At 40.0% G+C, this 18,473-nt stretch overlaps 3 protein-coding genes across 3 annotated transcripts; 2 read left to right on the forward strand and 1 right to left on the reverse strand.

Annotated features, from left to right (window-relative positions):
- The first annotated feature begins 41 nt into the window (after window positions 1-41).
- Window positions 42-2,465, forward strand: LOC122647788. Its single transcript, XM_043841101.1, has 5 exons — window positions 42-887; window positions 939-1,316; window positions 1,413-1,632; window positions 2,098-2,207; window positions 2,310-2,465. Exons 1-5 carry the CDS (start codon window positions 42-44, stop codon window positions 2,463-2,465), a joined length of 1,710 nt encoding a protein of 569 aa, XP_043697036.1.
- A 7,231-nt stretch (window positions 2,466-9,696) lies between these two features.
- LOC122647789 (secreted RxLR effector protein 161-like) lies at window positions 9,697-12,726 on the forward strand. The gene is made up of 2 exons (XM_043841102.1): window positions 9,697-10,405; window positions 12,701-12,726. The coding sequence occupies exons 1-2, from the start codon at window positions 9,697-9,699 to the stop codon at window positions 12,724-12,726; spliced, it is 735 nt and encodes a 244-aa protein (XP_043697037.1).
- A 752-nt stretch (window positions 12,727-13,478) lies between these two features.
- Window positions 13,479-17,977, reverse strand: LOC122647791 (probable zinc metalloprotease EGY2, chloroplastic). The gene is made up of 11 exons (XM_043841104.1): window positions 17,838-17,977; window positions 17,635-17,713; window positions 17,210-17,308; window positions 17,015-17,107; window positions 16,158-16,208; window positions 15,856-15,960; window positions 15,407-15,481; window positions 15,158-15,263; window positions 14,856-14,949; window positions 14,211-14,364; window positions 13,479-13,767 (listed from the first exon to the last, which is right to left on the reverse strand). Exons 3-11 carry the CDS (start codon window positions 17,279-17,281, stop codon window positions 13,519-13,521), a joined length of 999 nt encoding a protein of 332 aa, XP_043697039.1. The 5' UTR covers window positions 17,282-17,308; window positions 17,635-17,713; window positions 17,838-17,977; the 3' UTR covers window positions 13,479-13,518.
- Between the last annotated feature and the right edge of the window lie 496 nt (window positions 17,978-18,473).

The raw sequence follows: 18,473 nt of genomic DNA on the forward strand, positions 1-18,473 counted from the left end.
TGCCTCTGTCCAAGCTTTGAGATATTATCTACTTGGTTATCATGGCTGATTCTAAGCCTCCTACAGATCACTTTAATGTTCAGATTACTACCATCAAGTTGAATGGTGCTTCGAACTATCTTCTTTGGTCTCAAGCCCTTGAGGTATATGTTACTGCTCACCGGAAGATGTCTTACCTTACTATGACTCCTCCAGCCTCTACTGATGATAACTATGAAGATTGGAAGGCTGAGAATGCAACCCTCCTCAACTGGCTTTGGAATAGCATGGAGCCCTCCATAGCCTCAAACATGATGTTTCATAAAACTGCCATGGGTGTTTGGGAAGAACTCAGGGAGAGCTACTCTCAAGACACTTACCTCTCATGGATTTATGATTTGTATGAAAAGTTTTTCTCCTTGAAGCAAGAAGGAAAATCGCTTGGCAAATACTACAACTCTTTGAAGGGCATGTGGGAGGAACTCAATGTGTACCAGCCTATATCTACTGATGCTGCTATGATTAAGGCTCAACGTTCTGAATTTCTTGTTGCTAAGTTCCTCTCTGGGTTAGATTCTGATCTTCAATCAGTCAAAAGCCAATTATTGACTAGTGAGAAGATCCCGTCTATGAATGAAGCTTACTGTCACATACAAAGGGTTGTTTCTCCTTCCACAGTCAAATCTGATGCAGCTCCTATCTCTAAGGATAATTCTGCCCTTTTTATTTCTACTGGAGGGCGTAGTCATGGTGGTGGTACCTCTTCTCAAGGTGGTCGTGGTTCTGGAGTTGGTCGTGGCCGTGGGGCTGGTTTTGGTGGTAGAGGGGCTGGTTCGAACCCTGCTGGTTCATCTTCTAGTGATGGTTGTTCTCGATGGTGTTCTCATTGTGGTCGTCCTAACCACACTGTTGAAAAATGCTGACTGAAACATGGCAAACCACAATGGGCTCGAGAGCAGTTTGCCAATGATGGAGCGGCTGATTTTGTGCATCCTTCTAACGCTAATCATGGGTCTCCTACTAATGGTGGTAGTACTTCTAGTGATCTGGTTTCTCAACTGTTACAACGAGTTCAACAACTAGAGGCATCATCTTCTACTCCTACAGCTACTCTTGCCCACTCAGGTACTACTGCATGTTTCGCCTCTTCATCCTCTCAGTGGGTCATTGACTCCGGTGCATCTTCTCATATGACTAGTAAGCCTAATTTATTTTCCTCTTTTACTCAGTCTACTACTTCATCTCGGATTTCCATTGCCGATGGATCTTTTATTCCTGTTACTGGTTATGGGGATATCCCCTTATTCTCTAATCTTTCCTTAAGTAAAGTTCTTCATGTACCTAGGCTGCCTCTTAATCGTTTGTCTGTTAGTCAGTTAACTAAATCTTTAAATTGCTCTATAAGCTTTCATCCATCTCATTGTGTTTTCTAGGATCTCGCAACGAGGACAACGATTGGTGGCGGGCATGAGAAGGGTAGTCTCTATTATTTTGATTTGGCAACTTCTCCAACAGCGGCTGTTGCTATTTCTTCTAGTGTTTCTCCATTACATTGGCACTATTGGCTAGGACATCCTTCCTTATCTAAGCTGCGACATCTGGTTCCTAGCTGCAAATCTGTCTCCTGTATTGAGTGTGAAGCTTGTGAAGCTTGTGAGCTTGGCAAGCATCATCGAACTGTTTTTCCTTTGAGTCCAGAGTCTAGGAGTACTTCTTTATTTCAGTTAGTCCATTCTGATATTTGGGGTCCATGTAGGGTTAAGAGTCGATTAGGTTTTCGTTATTTTGTCAGTTTTATTGATGATCATTCTCGGATGACATGGCAGTACCTCTTGAAGGATAGATCTAAGTTTGTTTTTGTTTTCAAACAATTTTATAATGAAATTCGTATTCAATTTGGTGTTCATTTGAAAATTTTACGTACTGATAATGCTCTGGAAATGGTTCAACATGAGATTTTTTCCTTTTGTTCTGACAATGGCATTCTTCATCAAACTAGTTGCTCTTATACACCACAACAAAATAGTGTGGCGGAGCGCAAAAATCGCCATTTGTTAGACATTACTAGATCATAAATGTTTCATATGAATGTTCCTAAACTCTATTGGGCTGATGCAGTGTTGACTGCTTGTTTCTTGATTAATCGTATGCCTTCCTCGGTTCTTCATGATCAAATTCCCTTTAATGTTGTTTTTCCAGAGCGGGCTGCTTTCTCTCTTCCACCTCGTGTTTTTGGTTGCCAATGTTTTGTTCATATTCTTCGCCCTGGCCTTGATAAATTGTTTCTTAGGGCTATCAAGTGTCTATTTCTTGGTTATTCTCGTACCCAGAAGGGATATCGGTGTTTTGATCCTGTTTCTCACCAACAGTTTGTTTCCGCTAATGTGACTTTCTTCGAAAACACTCCTTATTTTCCTGGTTCTCCCAGTGATATTGATCTTGTAACAGAACTTAAGCTAAAAACTAACCTGCAGCAAGACAACTAGAAGAAGAAAGCAAAGAAGAAAGAAGAAGATCTGAGAAGAGAAGAAAGAGTAAAACCGAGACAGAGAAGACTTCTCACGATTTAGTTGAATAACTAAATCGTGAGAGGCAGGTTTATTTATAATAGAACTTTAAGTGAATTACAATAGAAAACACCTAAAAAACCCTTGAGACATAAAACTAATTAGAACTAACTAGAAAGAACCATAAAAGACATAAATAACCCCAAACAACTAAACACGATAATCTTAACACTCCCCCTCAAGCTGGAGCGTAGACATCACCAAGATCCAGCTTGAAACAGCCACTTGCAAACTGTGGTCGAAATAAAGCTTTGGTAAACATATCTCCAAGCTGAAACTGGGATCGAACAAAAGGAGTAGTAATCAACTTCTTTAGAACAACATCGCGAACAAAATGACAGTCAACTTCAATGTGCTTGGTTCGTTCATGAAACACAGGGTTGTTGGCAATATATATAGCAACCTGGTTATCACAGTACATCTCCATGGGCTGATCACTGAAATAACCAAGCTCATGAGTAAATGAACGAACCCACATCAATTCAGCAGCTGTGTGAGCCATAGCTATGTACTCAGCCTCTGCACTGGAACGAGCAACAGTAGTCTGTTTCTTGCTCTTCCAAGTAACCAAGTTACCACCAAAGAAAGTATAATAACCTGTAGTAGATCTATGATCACCATCAGAACCAGCCCAATCGGCATCAGAAAATCCAACAATGCTAGTGTGTCCATGACTGCGATAGACAAGCCCCTTGCCAGGAGCACCCTTAAGGTAACGTAAAATACGACAAGCAGCCTCCCAATGAACTTGCTTAGGCATCTGCATGAACTGACTAATAACACCCACAACAAAAGAAATATCAAGATGAGTAACTGTAAGATAGATAAGTCTACCGACCAGACGTCGATATTGGTGTGGATCACTAAAGTCTGTGTCATCAGAAGCACCAAACTTGACATGAGGATCCATAGGAGTAACAATAGGTTTACAACCCATCATACCTGTCTCCAAGGTTTAAAGTATCGGTATCGGGTATCGTATCGGTCGGGTGATTTTAAGAGACGTATCGTATCGTATTGTATCGTATCGTTTCGGAGATACGTATCGAACAATACAAATACACATAGAAATGGTCAAGATACACATGGAAATACACTTTTGGAACAAAAAACAATATAAATAAGCAATATATAATAAGTGTCATGCATAAAACCTAAAATGGTGAATAATGTATAACCAAACAAGTGCATTAAATTGAAATTGTTATAAAAGATGAAGTTTCTCACATGTTGTAATCGTCTATAGTCATGAAGAGTATTGGATAATGCAAAGGATGATGTTGTAGCACTTCTTGATTCGTTTTTTAGTTTAAAAGTGTGAAAAACCAAGATTAAATGCAAGATTTTAGACTCTTGGTTGAGAGTTTTCCTTCATTTTTTCGTTAGATTAGGAATTGTAGAGCCTGTGAGTGAAAATGGCTTTTTTATGGAATGTATCGGTATGTATCGGTACGTATCGATATGTATCGGTGTGTATCGGTATGTATCGGTGATGTATCGAGCCGTATCGATCGATACGTATTAAACCACCCACAGAACCCTTTACTGGACGTATCGATGGCATGGATATGTATCGGTCGTATCGTATCGTATTGGCCCTTATCGGTTGATACATTTCGATACAATTCGAGACAGTTCATTTTAAAAAAAAAAGGAGACGCATCGGTATGTATCGTATCGGTATCGACCGATACCGATACGTATCGGTTCGTATCGTATCGTATCGGTCGATACTTTAAACCATGCCTGTCTCATCAAGTAAATCAAGAACATACTTCCTTTGGGACAAGCTTAGACCGCGAGAACTGCGAACAACCTCAATGCCAAGAAAATACATGAGGTTACCCAAATCCTTAATCTGAAAATTGTCAAATAGATGTCTTCACCTGTGCAATCCCAGAAGCATCATTACCAGTAATAATAATATCAACATATACTGCTAAGATGACCACATTAGACCCCTGTCGTCTAACAAAGATAGAGTGATCAGAGTAGCACTGAGAAAATCCACAACCAGCAACAACACTGCTAAATTTATCAAACTAGGCACGAGGAGACTATTTCAGTCCATAAATTGCCTTATGAAGGCGACGAACTCGGACACTATCCTCCCCCTGAGCAACATAACCAGGAGGTTGCTCCATATACACCTCCTCCTGCAAGTCACCATATAAGAAAACATTCTTCACATCCATTTAGAAAAGGGGTCAGTCAAGGTTAACAGCCAAAGAAAGCAAAATACGAACTGAATTCAGCCTCGCAACAGGAGAGAAAGTCTCAAAATAATCGACCCCATAGGTCTGGGTAAACCCATTGGCAACCAAACGGGCCTTGTGCCGCTCCACAGTACCATCGGGATTGTACTTCACCGTGTACACCCAACGACACTTAACAAGATCCTTACCAGGTGGGAGATCAACCAAAGACCAAGTCTTACGAGAGATGAGAGCCTCCATCTCTACATCCATAGCATTTTTCCACTCAGGGTGAGACATAGCAATGGTATAAGAAGTGGGAATAAAAGTAGAATGTAATGCAGTAGCAAAAGCACGATAATGAAGGGGAAGATGAGAAACAGACACATAATTTGCCAGAGGATAAAGAGGACGGTTAGTGCAAGTATGAGTACCTTTTCTCTGAGCAATAGGGAGATCATCAACACCAACAGTACGATTTGTAGTCAAAGAATCAGCTGGTGGCGGTAAAGGTGTGGCCGCAATAGGTTGAAGTGGGAGCAGCGGCTGCTGTTGGTGACGACGCACATAAACCTGTACAAGCGAGGCAGCTATCGGCAGAGGAAGAGGAGCAGGGGCAGCAACCCGACCAACTTCATCAAGAGTAACATCAACGGAGGAACCAGCAAAATAAGGGGAACTCTCGAAAAAGGTAACATCAGCAGAAATAAACTGTTGGTGAGTAACAGGGTCAAAACATCGATACCCCTTCTGGGTACAAGAATATCCAAGAAACAAACACTTAACAGCCCGAGGAGATAACTTATCAAGCCCTGGGCGAAGCACATGAACAAAACACTGACAACCAAAAACACGAGGAGGAAGAGAGAAAACAGCCCGATCAGGAAACACTATTTTGAAAGGAATTTGATTATTTAGAACAGATGAAGGCATACAATTAATCAGAAAACAGGCTGTCAACACCGCATCTGCCCAATAGAGTTTGGGAACATGCATATGAAACATCAAAGAACGAGTGACATCTAACAAATGGCGATTTTTGCGCTCTGCCACACCATTTTGTTGGGGTGTATAAGAGCAAGTAGTTTGGTGAAGAATGCCATTGTCAGAACAAAAATGAGAGACCTCACGCTGAATTAATTCAAGGGCATTGTCAATACGCAAAGTTTTTAAAGGAACACCAAATTGAACTCGAATTTCATTATAAAACTGTTTGAAGATAGACACAAATTCAGATCGATCCTTCAAGAGGTATAGCCATGTCATCCGAGAGTGATCATCAATAAAACTAACAAAATAAGAAAACCCTAACCGACTTTTGACCCTACAAGGACCCCAAATAGAATGAACCAACTGAAATAAAGAAGTACTCCTAGACTCTGGACTCAAAGGAAAAACAGTATGATGCTGCTTGCCAAGCTCACAAGCTTCACACTCGATACGGGAGACAGACTTGCAACTGGGAACAAGGTGTTGCAGCTTAGATAGAGAAGGATGTCCTAGCCGATAGTGCCAATGTAAAGGAGATACGCCAGGAGAAGTAGCAACCGCTGCAGTGGATGTAGTTCCCAAATCAAAGTAATAGAGGCCTCCCTTCTCATACCCGCCACCAATCTTCGTCTTTGTTGCAAGATCCTGAAAGACACAATAAGAAGGGTGAAAGGTTATAGAACAATTCAAAGTTTTAGTTAATTGACTAACAGACAAAAGATTAAGAGGAAGCTTGGGAACATGGAGAACATTAGTTAAAGATATGTCAGAAGACAAGGAAACTTTCCCATGACCAGTGACTGGTATAGAGGATCCATCTGCAATAGAAATCCAAGATGACATAGAAGGCTGTGTGTAAGATGAAAACAAATTAGGCTTACCGGTCATGTGAGAAGATGCTCCGGAGTCAATGACCCACGGAGAGGATGAGGACGCGAAACAAGCAGTAATACCTGAGTGGGCAAGGACAGCTGTAGATGTAGAAGAAGAAGCCTCAAGTTGCTGGCCTCGTTGTAAGAGTTGAGAGACTAAATTATTAGAAGAGTTACCACCATCAGTAGAGGATCCCGGGGCAGTGTCGGAAGAGTGCACAGAATTAGCCCCTCCATTAGATACGACAGAGTTTGCAAATTGCTCACGGGCCCACTGTGGTTTGCCATGTTTGAGCCAACACTTATCAACAGTATGATTAGACCGATTACAATGAGTGCACCATCGAGAACTAGCATCAACAGAACCAGAACCAGCAGGGTTAGACATAGTCCCACGACCTCCAGAACCAGCTCCATGGCCACGCCCAAAAGTAAAACCACGGCCGCAAGAAGAGGTACCACCACCACCACGGCCACGCCCTCCAGTAGAAGTGAAAAGGGCAGAATTATCTTTGTTGGTAGGAGCTGAATCAGACTTCACCACTGAAGGGGATACAACTCTCTGGAGCCGACAATATGCTTCATTTATAGAGGGGATCTTCTCTCCTGCCAACAATTGACTTTTGACGGATTGAAGATCAGAATCTAACCCAGAGAGAAATTTGGCAACCAAAAATTCAGATCGTTGGGACTTAATTACAGCAGCATCAGTAGAGATAGGCTGGTATACATTAAGTTCTTCCCACATCCCCTTCAATGAACTGTAATACTCACCAAGGGATTTTCCATCTTGTTTAAAAGAGAAGAATTTCTCATAGAGATCATAAATTCGGGACAGATTTGTATCTTGAGAGTAGCTTTCCTTGAGTTGTTCCCAAACACCCTTGGCAGTTTTATGAAACATAACATTAGAAGCAATGGAGGGTTCCATGCTATTCCAAAGCCAGCAAAGAAGGGTTGCATTCTCAGCCTTCCAATTATCATATTTGTCATCAGTAGATTTCAGAGGTTCCATGGTAAGGTATTTCATCTTCCGGCGAGCAGTGATATAGACCTCAAAGGCTTGAGACCAAAGTAGATAATTAGAAGCACCATTCAGCTTCACACTGGTAATCTGAATGTTAAAGTTGTCGGTAGAAGACTTAGCATCAGCCATTAGGGAAATTAATAAATGCAAACACCAATGTCGATAACAGCCCAAAAGAAAAGAAAAGAAAAACCCTGATCAGGGTAAAATCGATAGCCTTGAAGAATAGGGCAGAACAACCCAATACAGAAGTATAATCTTTGATGAAGATAACCAGCAATAATGATGTATAATCACTGTAAATCCAGCAGCAAGAATGAAGAACAGATCCCAGAAGAAAAACAAATCGATTTCCACAAGGTTTTGGAATATCGATTGTCAGGGTTTTAGGGGCAAGCAAGGAACCAATCTTCAAGGGCTTCGAACAGCAGCAGGAACATACACAATCAGTTGCAACATAGCAAGGAACTCTAGTCCTTCATAAATATATGACTAGAGTTCAGATCAATATAAGCAGCATATGGTTGCTGTAGACCACGATATAAATAAAGAGGTGAAAAACCTTCAAAACAGCAGCAGAAAGGAGAATCTCGTGGATCAGAATTCAAAGCTCTGATACCATGTAACAGAACTGAAGCTAAAAACTAACCTGCAGCAAGACAACTAGAAGAAGAAAGCAAAGAAGAAAGAAGAAGATCTGAGAAGAGAAGAAAGAGTAAAACCGAGAGAGAGAAGACTTCTCACGATTTAGTTGAATAACTAAATCGTGAGAGGCAGGTTTATTTATAATAGAACTTTAAGTGAATTACAATAGAAAACACCCAAAAAACCCTTGAGACATAAAACTAATTAGAACTAAATAGAAAGAACCATAAAAGACATAAATAACCCCAAACAACTAAACACGATAATCTTAACAGATCTTACTGTTGATACTGGTGGTGTTGGTCCGGTTGATACTACTGTTCCTCCTCTTCCGTTAGTTGCCAATCCTCTGCAGGTCTATCACCGCCGTGCCCAACAGCAGCCGCCGCTTATGCCGCCTCAAAATATTGTTGCCCGCCCCTCTACTGCCACCAGCTGAGTTCTTGCCTGCGGATCCCCCTTTAGATGCTGATGACTGCCCTATTGCTTTGCGCAAAGGTACTCGTAGTTGCACTCAAAATAGTTCCCTTTACCCATTGGCAAATTATGTCTCTGTTGCTCATCTCCCAACTTCTTATCGTGCTTTTGCTACTACATTACACTCTACCTTTGTTCCCACTTCTTATACACTTGCCTTGTCTCACCCGGGGTGGAAACATGCTATGGATGTGGAGATGGATGCCTAGATCTCTCGTAAGACTTGGTCATTAGTGGATCTACCACCTGGTAAAGATCTTGTTAAGTATCGTTGGGTGTATACAGTTAAGTACAATCCAGATGGAACTGTGGAACGGCTTAATGCCCGTTTAGTTGCGAAAGGGTTTACACAGACCTATGGGGTCGACTATTTTGAGACCTTCTCCCCTGTTGCGCGTTTGAATTAAGTTCGTATCATACTTTCCTTGGCAATCAATCTTGATTGGCCTCTATTTCAAATGGATGTGAAGAACGCCTTCTTATATGGTGATCTCCAGGAGGAGGTATATATGGAGCAACCTCCTGGGTATGTTGCTCAGGGGGAGGATAGTGTCCGGGTTTGTCGCCTTCATAAGGTAATTTATTGACTGAAACAGTCTCCCCGTGCATGGTTTGATAAATTCAGCAGTGTTGTGGCTGGTTATGGGTTTTCTCAGTGCGATTCTGATCACTCTATTTTTGTTAGACGTCAGGGGTCTAACATGGTCATTCTTGCAGTATATGTCGATGACATCATTGTTACTAGTATTGATGCTTCTGGAATTGCACAGGTGACGACTTATTTACATGATAATTTCTAGATCAAGGACTTAGGTAGCCTCAGATACTTTCTTGGCATTGAGGTTGTTCGCTGCTCTCGAGGTCTTAGCCTATCCCATAGAAAGTATGTCCTTGATTTACTTGATGAGACAGGGATGTTAGGTTGTAAACCTATTGATACTCCTATGGATCCCCACGTCAAGTTTGGTGCTTTTGATGATAAAGAGTTTGGTGACATACATCAGTATCAACGTCTGGTTGGTAAACTTATTTATCTTACAGTTACTCGCCCTGATATCTCCTTTGTTGTAGGGGTTGTTAGTCAGTTCATGCAGAACCCTAAGCAAGTACTTTGGGATGCTGCTTGTCGCATTCTAAGATACCTCAAAAGTGCTCCTGGTAAGGGATTAGTGTATTGTCGCCATGGTCATACCAACGTGGTTGGGTTCTTTGATGCAGATTGGGCTGTTTCTGATGGCGATAGAAGATCAACCACAGGTTATTGTACCTTCTTTGGAGGAAATTTGGTTAATTGGAAGAGCAAGAAACAGACGACTGTAGCTCGTTCCAGTGCTGAGGCTGAATACAAAGCCATGGCTCATACTGCTACAAAGTTGATGTGGGTTCGTTCGTTCCTTATTGAGCTTGGTTATTACAGTGATCAACCCATGGAGATGTACAGTGATAACCAAGCTGCTATTTACATTGCCAACAACCCTGTTTTTCATGAATGGACCAAACACATTGAAGTTGATTGTCATTTTGTTCGAGTTGCTGTTCAGAAGAAGCTCATTGTTACTCCTTTTGTTCGTTCACAGTTTCAGCTTGGAGATATGTTTACGAAGGCCTTGTTTCGACCTCAATTCTTGGATGGTTGTTCCAAGCTGGTTCTTGGTGATGTCTATGCTCCAGCTTGAGGGGGAGTGTTAAGGATGTCAATTAGAATTAGTCGTCTGGGGGTGTTTGGTCTGATTTATATCTTATTTATGTTTCTAGTTTATTTTCTGTACTACGGGTAGTTTGGGTATTTACTCTTGTAATGTGGTTAAATAATATTGCCTCTCCTCACGATTCAATTAATTAGAATCGTGAGGGAGGTTCCCTTGCTCTCCCAATCGATCTCTCTTCTCCATCTTCCTCTTCTCTTCTCCTTCTCCATCTTCTCCCCTCTTCTTCTCTACTGATTACAATTGCAGGTCTGTAATGTTTTAAGGAAAAAAAGGAAAAAATACAACTTAAGTCATGACTTATAACAAGACAGTGACAGAAGTACCCTTGTGCAAAATACTAACAACTCTAACAATTTGGAGATCATGTGATGTCCGACACAGATTTGGTTTTTATTATTTTGTTACTTTTGTGGATGATTACTCTCTGACCAAAATGAGTTTATTTTTTAAAAGATCGATCTGATTTTATTTATGTTTTTCAGAATTTTTACCTTGAAATACAAACTCAGTTTGATGTCTCTATTAAGAATTTCAAATCTAACAATGCACTTGAATTTTATTTATGTCGTACGGCTATGATGTACGGCGCAGAATGTTGGGAAGTTAAGAAGTGTCATATTGAGAAGCTATGTGTAGCAGAGATGAGGAGTTAAGATGGATGTGTGGAAAAACTAGGTACGATAAAATAAGGAATGATCGTATTAAAGCTGACTTGGGAGTTGCCCCGTTCAATGACAAGCTCTGAGAGAGTCGTTTGAGGTGGTATCGTCATGTTCAACGGAGACCTAGGGATGCCCCAGTAAGGAGGAGTGATATGATCCCAATTGAAGGATCTAAAGAGCTAGGGGCAGACCTAAAATGACCATAGGAGTTGTGAGGAAGGACATGCATAGTCTAGGTCTGGTACCAAGTATGACCTCAGATAGAGCCTATTGGAGGGCAAGGATCCATGTAGCAGACCCCATTTAGCTGAGATTCTCCTGACTTGCTGGGTTGTGCCTCTTTCCTCTTACTTTCATCTTTCATCTTTAATTTTTTCTTTTTATTTAACATCTTTCATTTGTCATTTCCGTTTTTCATTTCTCATCTCATTTCCCATCTCTTCGTTCCCCTTTGTTTTTGTTTAGGCCTTAGTTTTCCCTACTTTGTTTTGTTTGGATCCATGTAGCCGACCCCATTAAGTTGGGATAAGGTTGAGTTTGTTGTTGTTGTTGTTGGAACCCTAGAGGAGGGGGGCTTAATCGATGTCACAATGGGGGGAATGGACGATGAGGGGAGAATGGGGTGTTGTTGCAGTTTCGTACCAACCCAAGTTAACGCCAGAACAGACTGCAAAAAAGAAAAGGATTAGGAAAAAAACGGAAGTGAGACGAGAAGAATATGGGAGATGGACAAGTAACAAAGGGGATCGATGGGAAGAAGGAAGAAAGAAAGGAAGTAACAGAAAGGGAAGAGAGATACTGATGGGGAACATGGGGAACTTCGACTCTGATACTAAATTGGTAGAAGGCTGGTGAGAGAAATGGAAAGCTATCTAAGATGGAACTCAGAGTTCAGGGGAGAAAGAGAATCACATAATCACACACTCGCGTTGAGCAACCCAAATACTTTTCTCTTTCATTGGGTACATACAACAACAACAACAGCTCAGCCTTATCCCAACCAAATGGGGTTGACTACATGGATCCTTTCAAAACAAAGTAGAAAAAAACTGAGGTCCTCACAAAGGCAAAAGAAAATAAGAGGATGAAGAAGAAATGGGATAAGAAAAGTGAGTAATGAAAAATGAAAAATGAAAGTAAGAGGAAAGAAGATAGCCCAGGAAACCAGGAAAATCTCAGCTACATGGTGTCGATAATGTGGATCCTTGCCCTCCAATAGGCTCTATCTGAGGAAAACAAAGACTCTTAACTAGCCTCTAAAACTGAAACTAACTTGCAATCAAACTCTATCTCTCTATCACCTATTCCTACATATCCAACTCAAACAAAACAAAACATAAATAAAAGACAAAGACTAACTAAACTACTACCAGCCCTTATTAGACCAAAACCCGGGGTTGGGCCAGTTCCGAGACGGTATGGGTTTCCAAACTCGGTCATGCTGGTCCAATTAGTCGATTGCTCCTGTATCACAATGGAGATCTGTTAGAAAGTAATCACTGAAAACTTTCCATGGATTAATCCATATTCAAAATTGTTTCAATCAATTAAATAATTGCAATTTGTTTTAACCTCAGATTATCTTGTCATTGAGTTTTGCTGATTTTCGTGAGATACGTTGTTTAGATTTCCTTAATATGTTCTACCAAGTTTTGAAGTACTTAATTTATGATTCTTTTGTTATTTTCTTTTCCAACAAACCCCAAATATATGCTATTGTTCACCTTACATACAATACAGTACCTCTTGGTAAACTTACTTTAAACCATTTGATAGAGTTCAGATAAGCTAGTTCAGCTGATCCAGCATTCATAGATTGTCCACAGCCCAAAGTGTGTACCAGGTTCTAAAGACTTGCCAGCCCAGACAAAGGGTCAGCTGAGGCCAATCTGAGTAAATTTTAGCTAGGATCCCCTCATCTAAGTTAACCTCAGTGAAGAATCAGCTGATCCAGATTGATCTAGTCCCTTATCCCAATCCTTCACTTCTTGCTTCGCAAGGATATAAAAAAAAAGGGCGTACCCAGTGCACGAGACTCCCGCCACTGCGGGGTCTAGAGAGGGTCATAATGTACTTGCTTCGCAAGGATATTTTGGTAAATACAAAATGATCTTTATACCACTGGAATTTTCCAAGATGTCAAGAACTTTGTAACATTTTGTGAACTATACTATAGACGAGCAACAAATTCTCTACCAAGTGGACTAGCATATCCAGATTCATTTGGCTAACATAGTTCAAGTAAATAGCTGAGCAAGAGCATGCAATAGAAGAGCATGAGCAAGCACAACAATTTCACACTTGGATTTTTTCGTGCAAGTCTCATGCAACAGCAGCTGCATAACTTCAAAATTTATCATCATTGGATACCCAATCATTCCGATGTAAACGCACATTACCATAAAATATCAAATGAATGTAGATCAAGGTTCTTACCTATGCCACCTGCAAGAAGGGACTCATGGAAGACTGATGCATCAACTACAATGCCAATACCATCACTCGGTGGTAAGATAAACCCTAACAGCATAAGAACAAGACCAATGGAGAATCCAGCCAAAGGTCCAGCAGCTGCAAGCTTTAGAAGATCCTCACGCTTAGTCACAATACTAACAATCCTCGTAATGGCACCAAAGGAACCTATCTGCCACCAAATAGCTCATCAATCATCCAAACACATTTATTTTCCAGAAAGTATGAAACCTTCTCAAGCTGTGTCCTTGTTCATGTTTTGTGTAAGAAAATATGAAAACAGTTCAAAACCCACCATAGGTTATGGGATAACATGGGGAAGCAATTTGGGAGCTTTTACAATGATAAAATGATGTCAAAATGATATTTATACTTACTCCAGACAACATTTAGTGTTTGTCTGAGAGCTTAGACATCTAGATTTTACAGAATTTATCAAGGGTAGCCTTGGAGTATTCATTGAGGGAGTAGCTAGTACACACGTGGGGTCAAGATGCCATCTCAGCTAATGGTGATTGGTTGGTCCAGAAGTTGTGCAATAGTTCACTAGTCAATATAATCAACGGGACTGGTATTTTGATCAATACTTAAGGAAACTCTATCCAGTCATCTCACCTGCCAACTAGGAACAAAGTATGGCACACCAAGCTTTATTCCAGTCCCTCTAGCAATTAAAATGTGGCTAAGTTCATGTGCAAACAAAACAAGTAGAGTGGTAAGGGCTCCAGGGAGGCCATCCTTCAATAACCCAAGATTGTCAAAAGTAGACCTGAGGCAGAAATGTCAATTCTTAAGTTAAACATACAGAAAATATTAACTCTTAAGTACTCAATCTCAAAGCTTCAGAAACGAAATGAACATGCTTGCACAGTAATGTACAAGATTATCACAAGGAATACAAGATCAAAGAATTCGAATAGAATATATGACTTTTGAGACTCAAAAATAAGTTAATGTGATTAGCTACAACAGTTCATCAAAAGACTGGTTATGTCAATTTTGATTCCACGCCTAATAAAAATAAGCAAATAGGTAAGCTATTCCTAGATATACAGTTTATAATAACTTCTGTCTTCAAGATCCATAGAAGGATGTCTGAAAATAATCACCAAGGAAGTTGTCCAGATTCTAGAAAATAATCAGAAGTACATTTGCACAAATTATAATCTTGTGAAAGTAAACATTCCATCTCTAACATCATTTTTTATATAAAACTAGATATAAGATAAATTATTAAAAAAATTAAGGGAAAAAATATACAGTAAATTTGATTGCAGTGCAGGTACATTGCGGAGAAGTACGGTGAAAATAGCGACCAGTCCAAAAGCACCTGCAGCAAACCATTCTGGGACCGCTGTACAAGGAATGCCAAATGAATTACTATTCAAAACCAAAAAGCATCAAACTATGCTGTCCTCTGTATCATACTATCACATGTACCCTTTGACACAGTATAGAAAGATTAGATATCACATAACCCACAAAAGACTGCTGAGCTGGAAAGGGGGTTGATCTCACACCAAAACCACACACATACACAGAGAGAGAGAGAGAGAGAATACCAGTTGTCTCTGGCTGCAAGGTCTTTCTTGGAACAACTACCGCGACTGGCTTATCATCCTCTAGATTGATGAGAAGGAAAACCTTATATTGATCCCCAAATTTATCCTGTAAATAGACTAAACTCAACTCAGCTAAGCCTTATCCCAATTACTTGGGATCGGCTGCACAAATCCTGTATAGAATGTGCTGAAATTTAACTAAGCCTACATATTCTCCAAGAATTTGAATGTCAGAAGCCAAGTATGCACCTCCATCCTTTTTGTTATCTTTTCATAACTTTTATCAGCCTTCCCTCTCAAGTTCCCTTTGAACATTACTCCACCCTGGAAAAAAGACAGGAACCCAAGGGGTGGTTTCAATGATGACATTTTGGGTGAAATATTCAATCACAGATTTAATCGCAATCAATCAGAAGAACAGCACATCTGCAAAACTAGCACATAAATTTTCTTTTCTCCCGTTAACCAGTGCCTTTCAATAAAACAACATAAAGGCTTCAAAATAAATATAGACCATAATAATGTTATCAAACAGAGTAGATAGGGGCACAGGGTAGTAACCTTTAATGCCAAGTGCCTAAGAATTCTTTACTGACCACAGAATAATAGACCCTCTAGAAATTCCATTTGAATATTTTTGTCTTTTTTTTAAATAAAAGCGTCATTTATATCAAATAAATGGAATTCCACGAGCTCACCTCATACGGCTCCTGGCTTGTAACGAAAAAGGTATCAAAACCAAAAACTTGGTCCCTAAAAATGTCAATTGTTTCCTTTGGGATTCTGATCAGTTCCCTCAATTGCTGTGCAGGCATTTGAGAAAAAATAAGGAAGAGATAGAGACAGAGACACCATTACAAATGTCCAAGTAGTCAGATAACAAACATTAAATGAATATACATGGAAAGGGGAAGAAAAGGAAAAAACTAATGAAACACAGCTCATCTTCTGAATCTGGACTTCCAAATTGAAAGAGCAGAATAGATCCAATGGTAGTTACCATCACACCCGGTAGAGGAGATCCACTTGCAACTTCTAGATCAACAGTCTCCTGCATGAAACACAACCTTACCAATGTAAATGTTGGAAAAAATATACATTGAATTCCCTGTCCACCAAATAAAACCTCTAAAAGTAAAGGAATAGTGAAAAATGAACCAGTGGTTTGTACAGGCATTCCAAGTGTTCACAGTTCGCCACTATCTAGTACATTATCACCTTTCTTTTTTTGATAGTTCTAGTACACCATTACCTTGAGATCATCCACTGTTGTTTTCATTTCACAATCAGGGCTTCTTAGTGGGATACACATGATAAATTGAAAGGTCTTACATATAAGAAAGCTCCTCCTCGTCATTTCAACATGATAACAGCAAGGCTGTTTTCATTTAAGATCTCCATTATAGCCATTAGTTGCTGACAGGAAGAACATTGTACTTCGAAGGAGATCCTTAAACACTTTGATCAAGTAACCACCAACAAGCAATCTCTCAAGCCTATATTCTGATCAATGGGAATTGAACTTCTCTGACTAATCAGCAATGGTTTTCCACAAAATCTATACATCACCAAGAACTCACTATGGTAGCAAGTAATATGCATTGGTTTTAATTTCAAAGTTTCAAGAAGGAAAGTTACCAGGATATATGACTTAGAATAGCAATTGTACTAATAATTATCCACTTTAATTTTCAACCTAATTAGAAGGGAAGTTACTAACATCATGACTTTGTATAGCAACCATACTAAGTACTAGCTATTTTAACTTTCAAACTAATAAGAAGGAAAGTTAGTTTGATATCATGACTGTCGTAATATGAGCTGAGCTATTTTCAAACAAATTAGAAGGTAAGTTACCTGGACGTCAGTTTGATCCTTAGATTCTCCACCGCTATCTTCGACTGCATTCATTGAATCTAGCATTTCAATCCTGACTAATTGGTCCTTGTCCTAACAAAATAGGTAGCCACACAGAAATCCATGAAAAGAAAAGATCAACTAAGACCTTCCAATAAAATCGATGGAGATTGAATGAAATACATTAAAAGTTACTTCATCAACAACAAGAGGCTGAGAATCAGCTTGTGGATTAGCTAGTGTAGGTGGATCATTGAGAAGTTGCATTTCTCTATCTGTAGGTGTTTCTTTTTCCTGTAAAAGGAAATAAACGGTTCAAAGTTAAACACAATAATAGTGAAAGAGAACAACCTCGCCCCAGAAAAAAAAAAATCAGACACCAAAGAGGGGGGAACCAAATAAAACCATCAAATTCAAAGTTAAGTCGGTTGGGTCTGTAGAGATTTGTCTGAATACGAAGCACACCATTTCAACGTCAATAGTAAATGAACGGTAAGAACTCAGTCAGTGGAATTGTAACAAAACAACTCAACGCAGTTAGTGTTAGTCAAATAATAGTTAGAATTTTGCCAGTAACAATATCGACATTATATGGAATTAGTACAGTGAGTAATGAGCACCTTATCATTGTTACTTTCTGGATCAGTCTCTGTCCCAGTCACTTGGCAAACAATCCCTCGCTTCCTATGAAAAACCAACCTGATACAGAACAGAAGTATCAATTCTTCCATATTCCGGACTCAAATTGATCTCAGATGCAGGAAACCTGATAATGATAATAATAATAATAATAATAATAACCAAAAACAAAAGAAGGCAATACCTTGAAATAGAAATTTCCTGCAAATGGCGCCGTGTGAAGCATTTCCGCCTCACACAACGAGATAACTGGATGGAAACGACGATTACAGCAAGAGCCACAATGCAAAATGGGAGAGAAACTTTCGCGGAAGGGGGCCGGAACGTTCATCTCTGGTATCTGCTATAATCGCTACTGCTCTGAAATCAAGCTGAGAACCTTGATTTCATGGCGACATCTGTGAAAACTCAACGCCTTCGAATCCCGGAAACTAAGATTCTGACTGGACTGGACTGTCAGTGGAGTTGTAGCAGAGGATTTAGGGTGTAAGAACTAACAAAGGAGGGAATTTAGAGTTTTTCAATCTTATCTTCCTGTGGGACGAAGAATTATATTATTATCTCTGGCTTGGCCTGTTGCTCGAAATCTGCCGCCGCCTTTTGTTCTTCTATCAGAGAACGCAGGTCTCTAAACGAATCGCCATAAGACACGTTTATAACGATTAAGTGTCTTGCAACTATTTTTTTATTTTCTTACCGCGAAATAAACGAACGAATCAAGGGCTTGGCGGGTAATCCACAGGAATAACGGTCTGTGCTGCGACAAATGATAAACAATGCAAAATGGGGGCCATTAGGAGCGTGGCATACGCTACTGCCC

This window comes from Telopea speciosissima, unplaced genomic scaffold (genome assembly GCF_018873765.1).
Source record: "Telopea speciosissima isolate NSW1024214 ecotype Mountain lineage unplaced genomic scaffold, Tspe_v1 Tspe_v1.0161, whole genome shotgun sequence".
In the NCBI taxonomy this organism is placed as follows: domain Eukaryota; kingdom Viridiplantae; phylum Streptophyta; class Magnoliopsida; order Proteales; family Proteaceae; genus Telopea; species Telopea speciosissima.

Excerpts from the sequence above, each read along its gene's own strand:
- LOC122647788 (XM_043841101.1), top strand. The coding sequence starts at position 42 with ATGGCTGATTCTAAGCCTCCTACAGATCACTTTAATGTTCAGATTACT. Across the intron at positions 888-938 it reads GTGGTCGTCCTAACCACACT|TTTGCCAATGATGGAGCGGC; the intron begins GTTGAAAAATGC and ends GCTCGAGAGCAG. Across the intron at positions 2,208-2,309 it reads CTTTCTCTCTTCCACCTCGT|AAGGGATATCGGTGTTTTGA; the intron begins GTTTTTGGTTGC and ends TCTCGTACCCAG.
- LOC122647791 (XM_043841104.1), bottom strand. The coding sequence starts at position 17,281 with ATGCAACTTCTCAATGATCCACCTACACTAGCTAATCCACAAGCTGAT. Across the intron at positions 16,209-17,014 it reads AGGATCAAACTGACGTCCAG|GAGACTGTTGATCTAGAAGT; the intron begins GTAACTTACCTT and ends TGTTTCATGCAG. Across the intron at positions 13,768-14,210 it reads ACTTTGTTCCTAGTTGGCAG|ATAGGTTCCTTTGGTGCCAT; the intron begins GTGAGATGACTG and ends ATTTGGTGGCAG.
- LOC122647789 (XM_043841102.1), top strand. The coding sequence starts at position 9,697 with ATGGATCCCCACGTCAAGTTTGGTGCTTTTGATGATAAAGAGTTTGGT. Across the intron at positions 10,406-12,700 it reads TTGTTCCAAGCTGGTTCTTG|ATTATCTTGTCATTGAGTTT; the intron begins GTGATGTCTATG and ends TTTTAACCTCAG.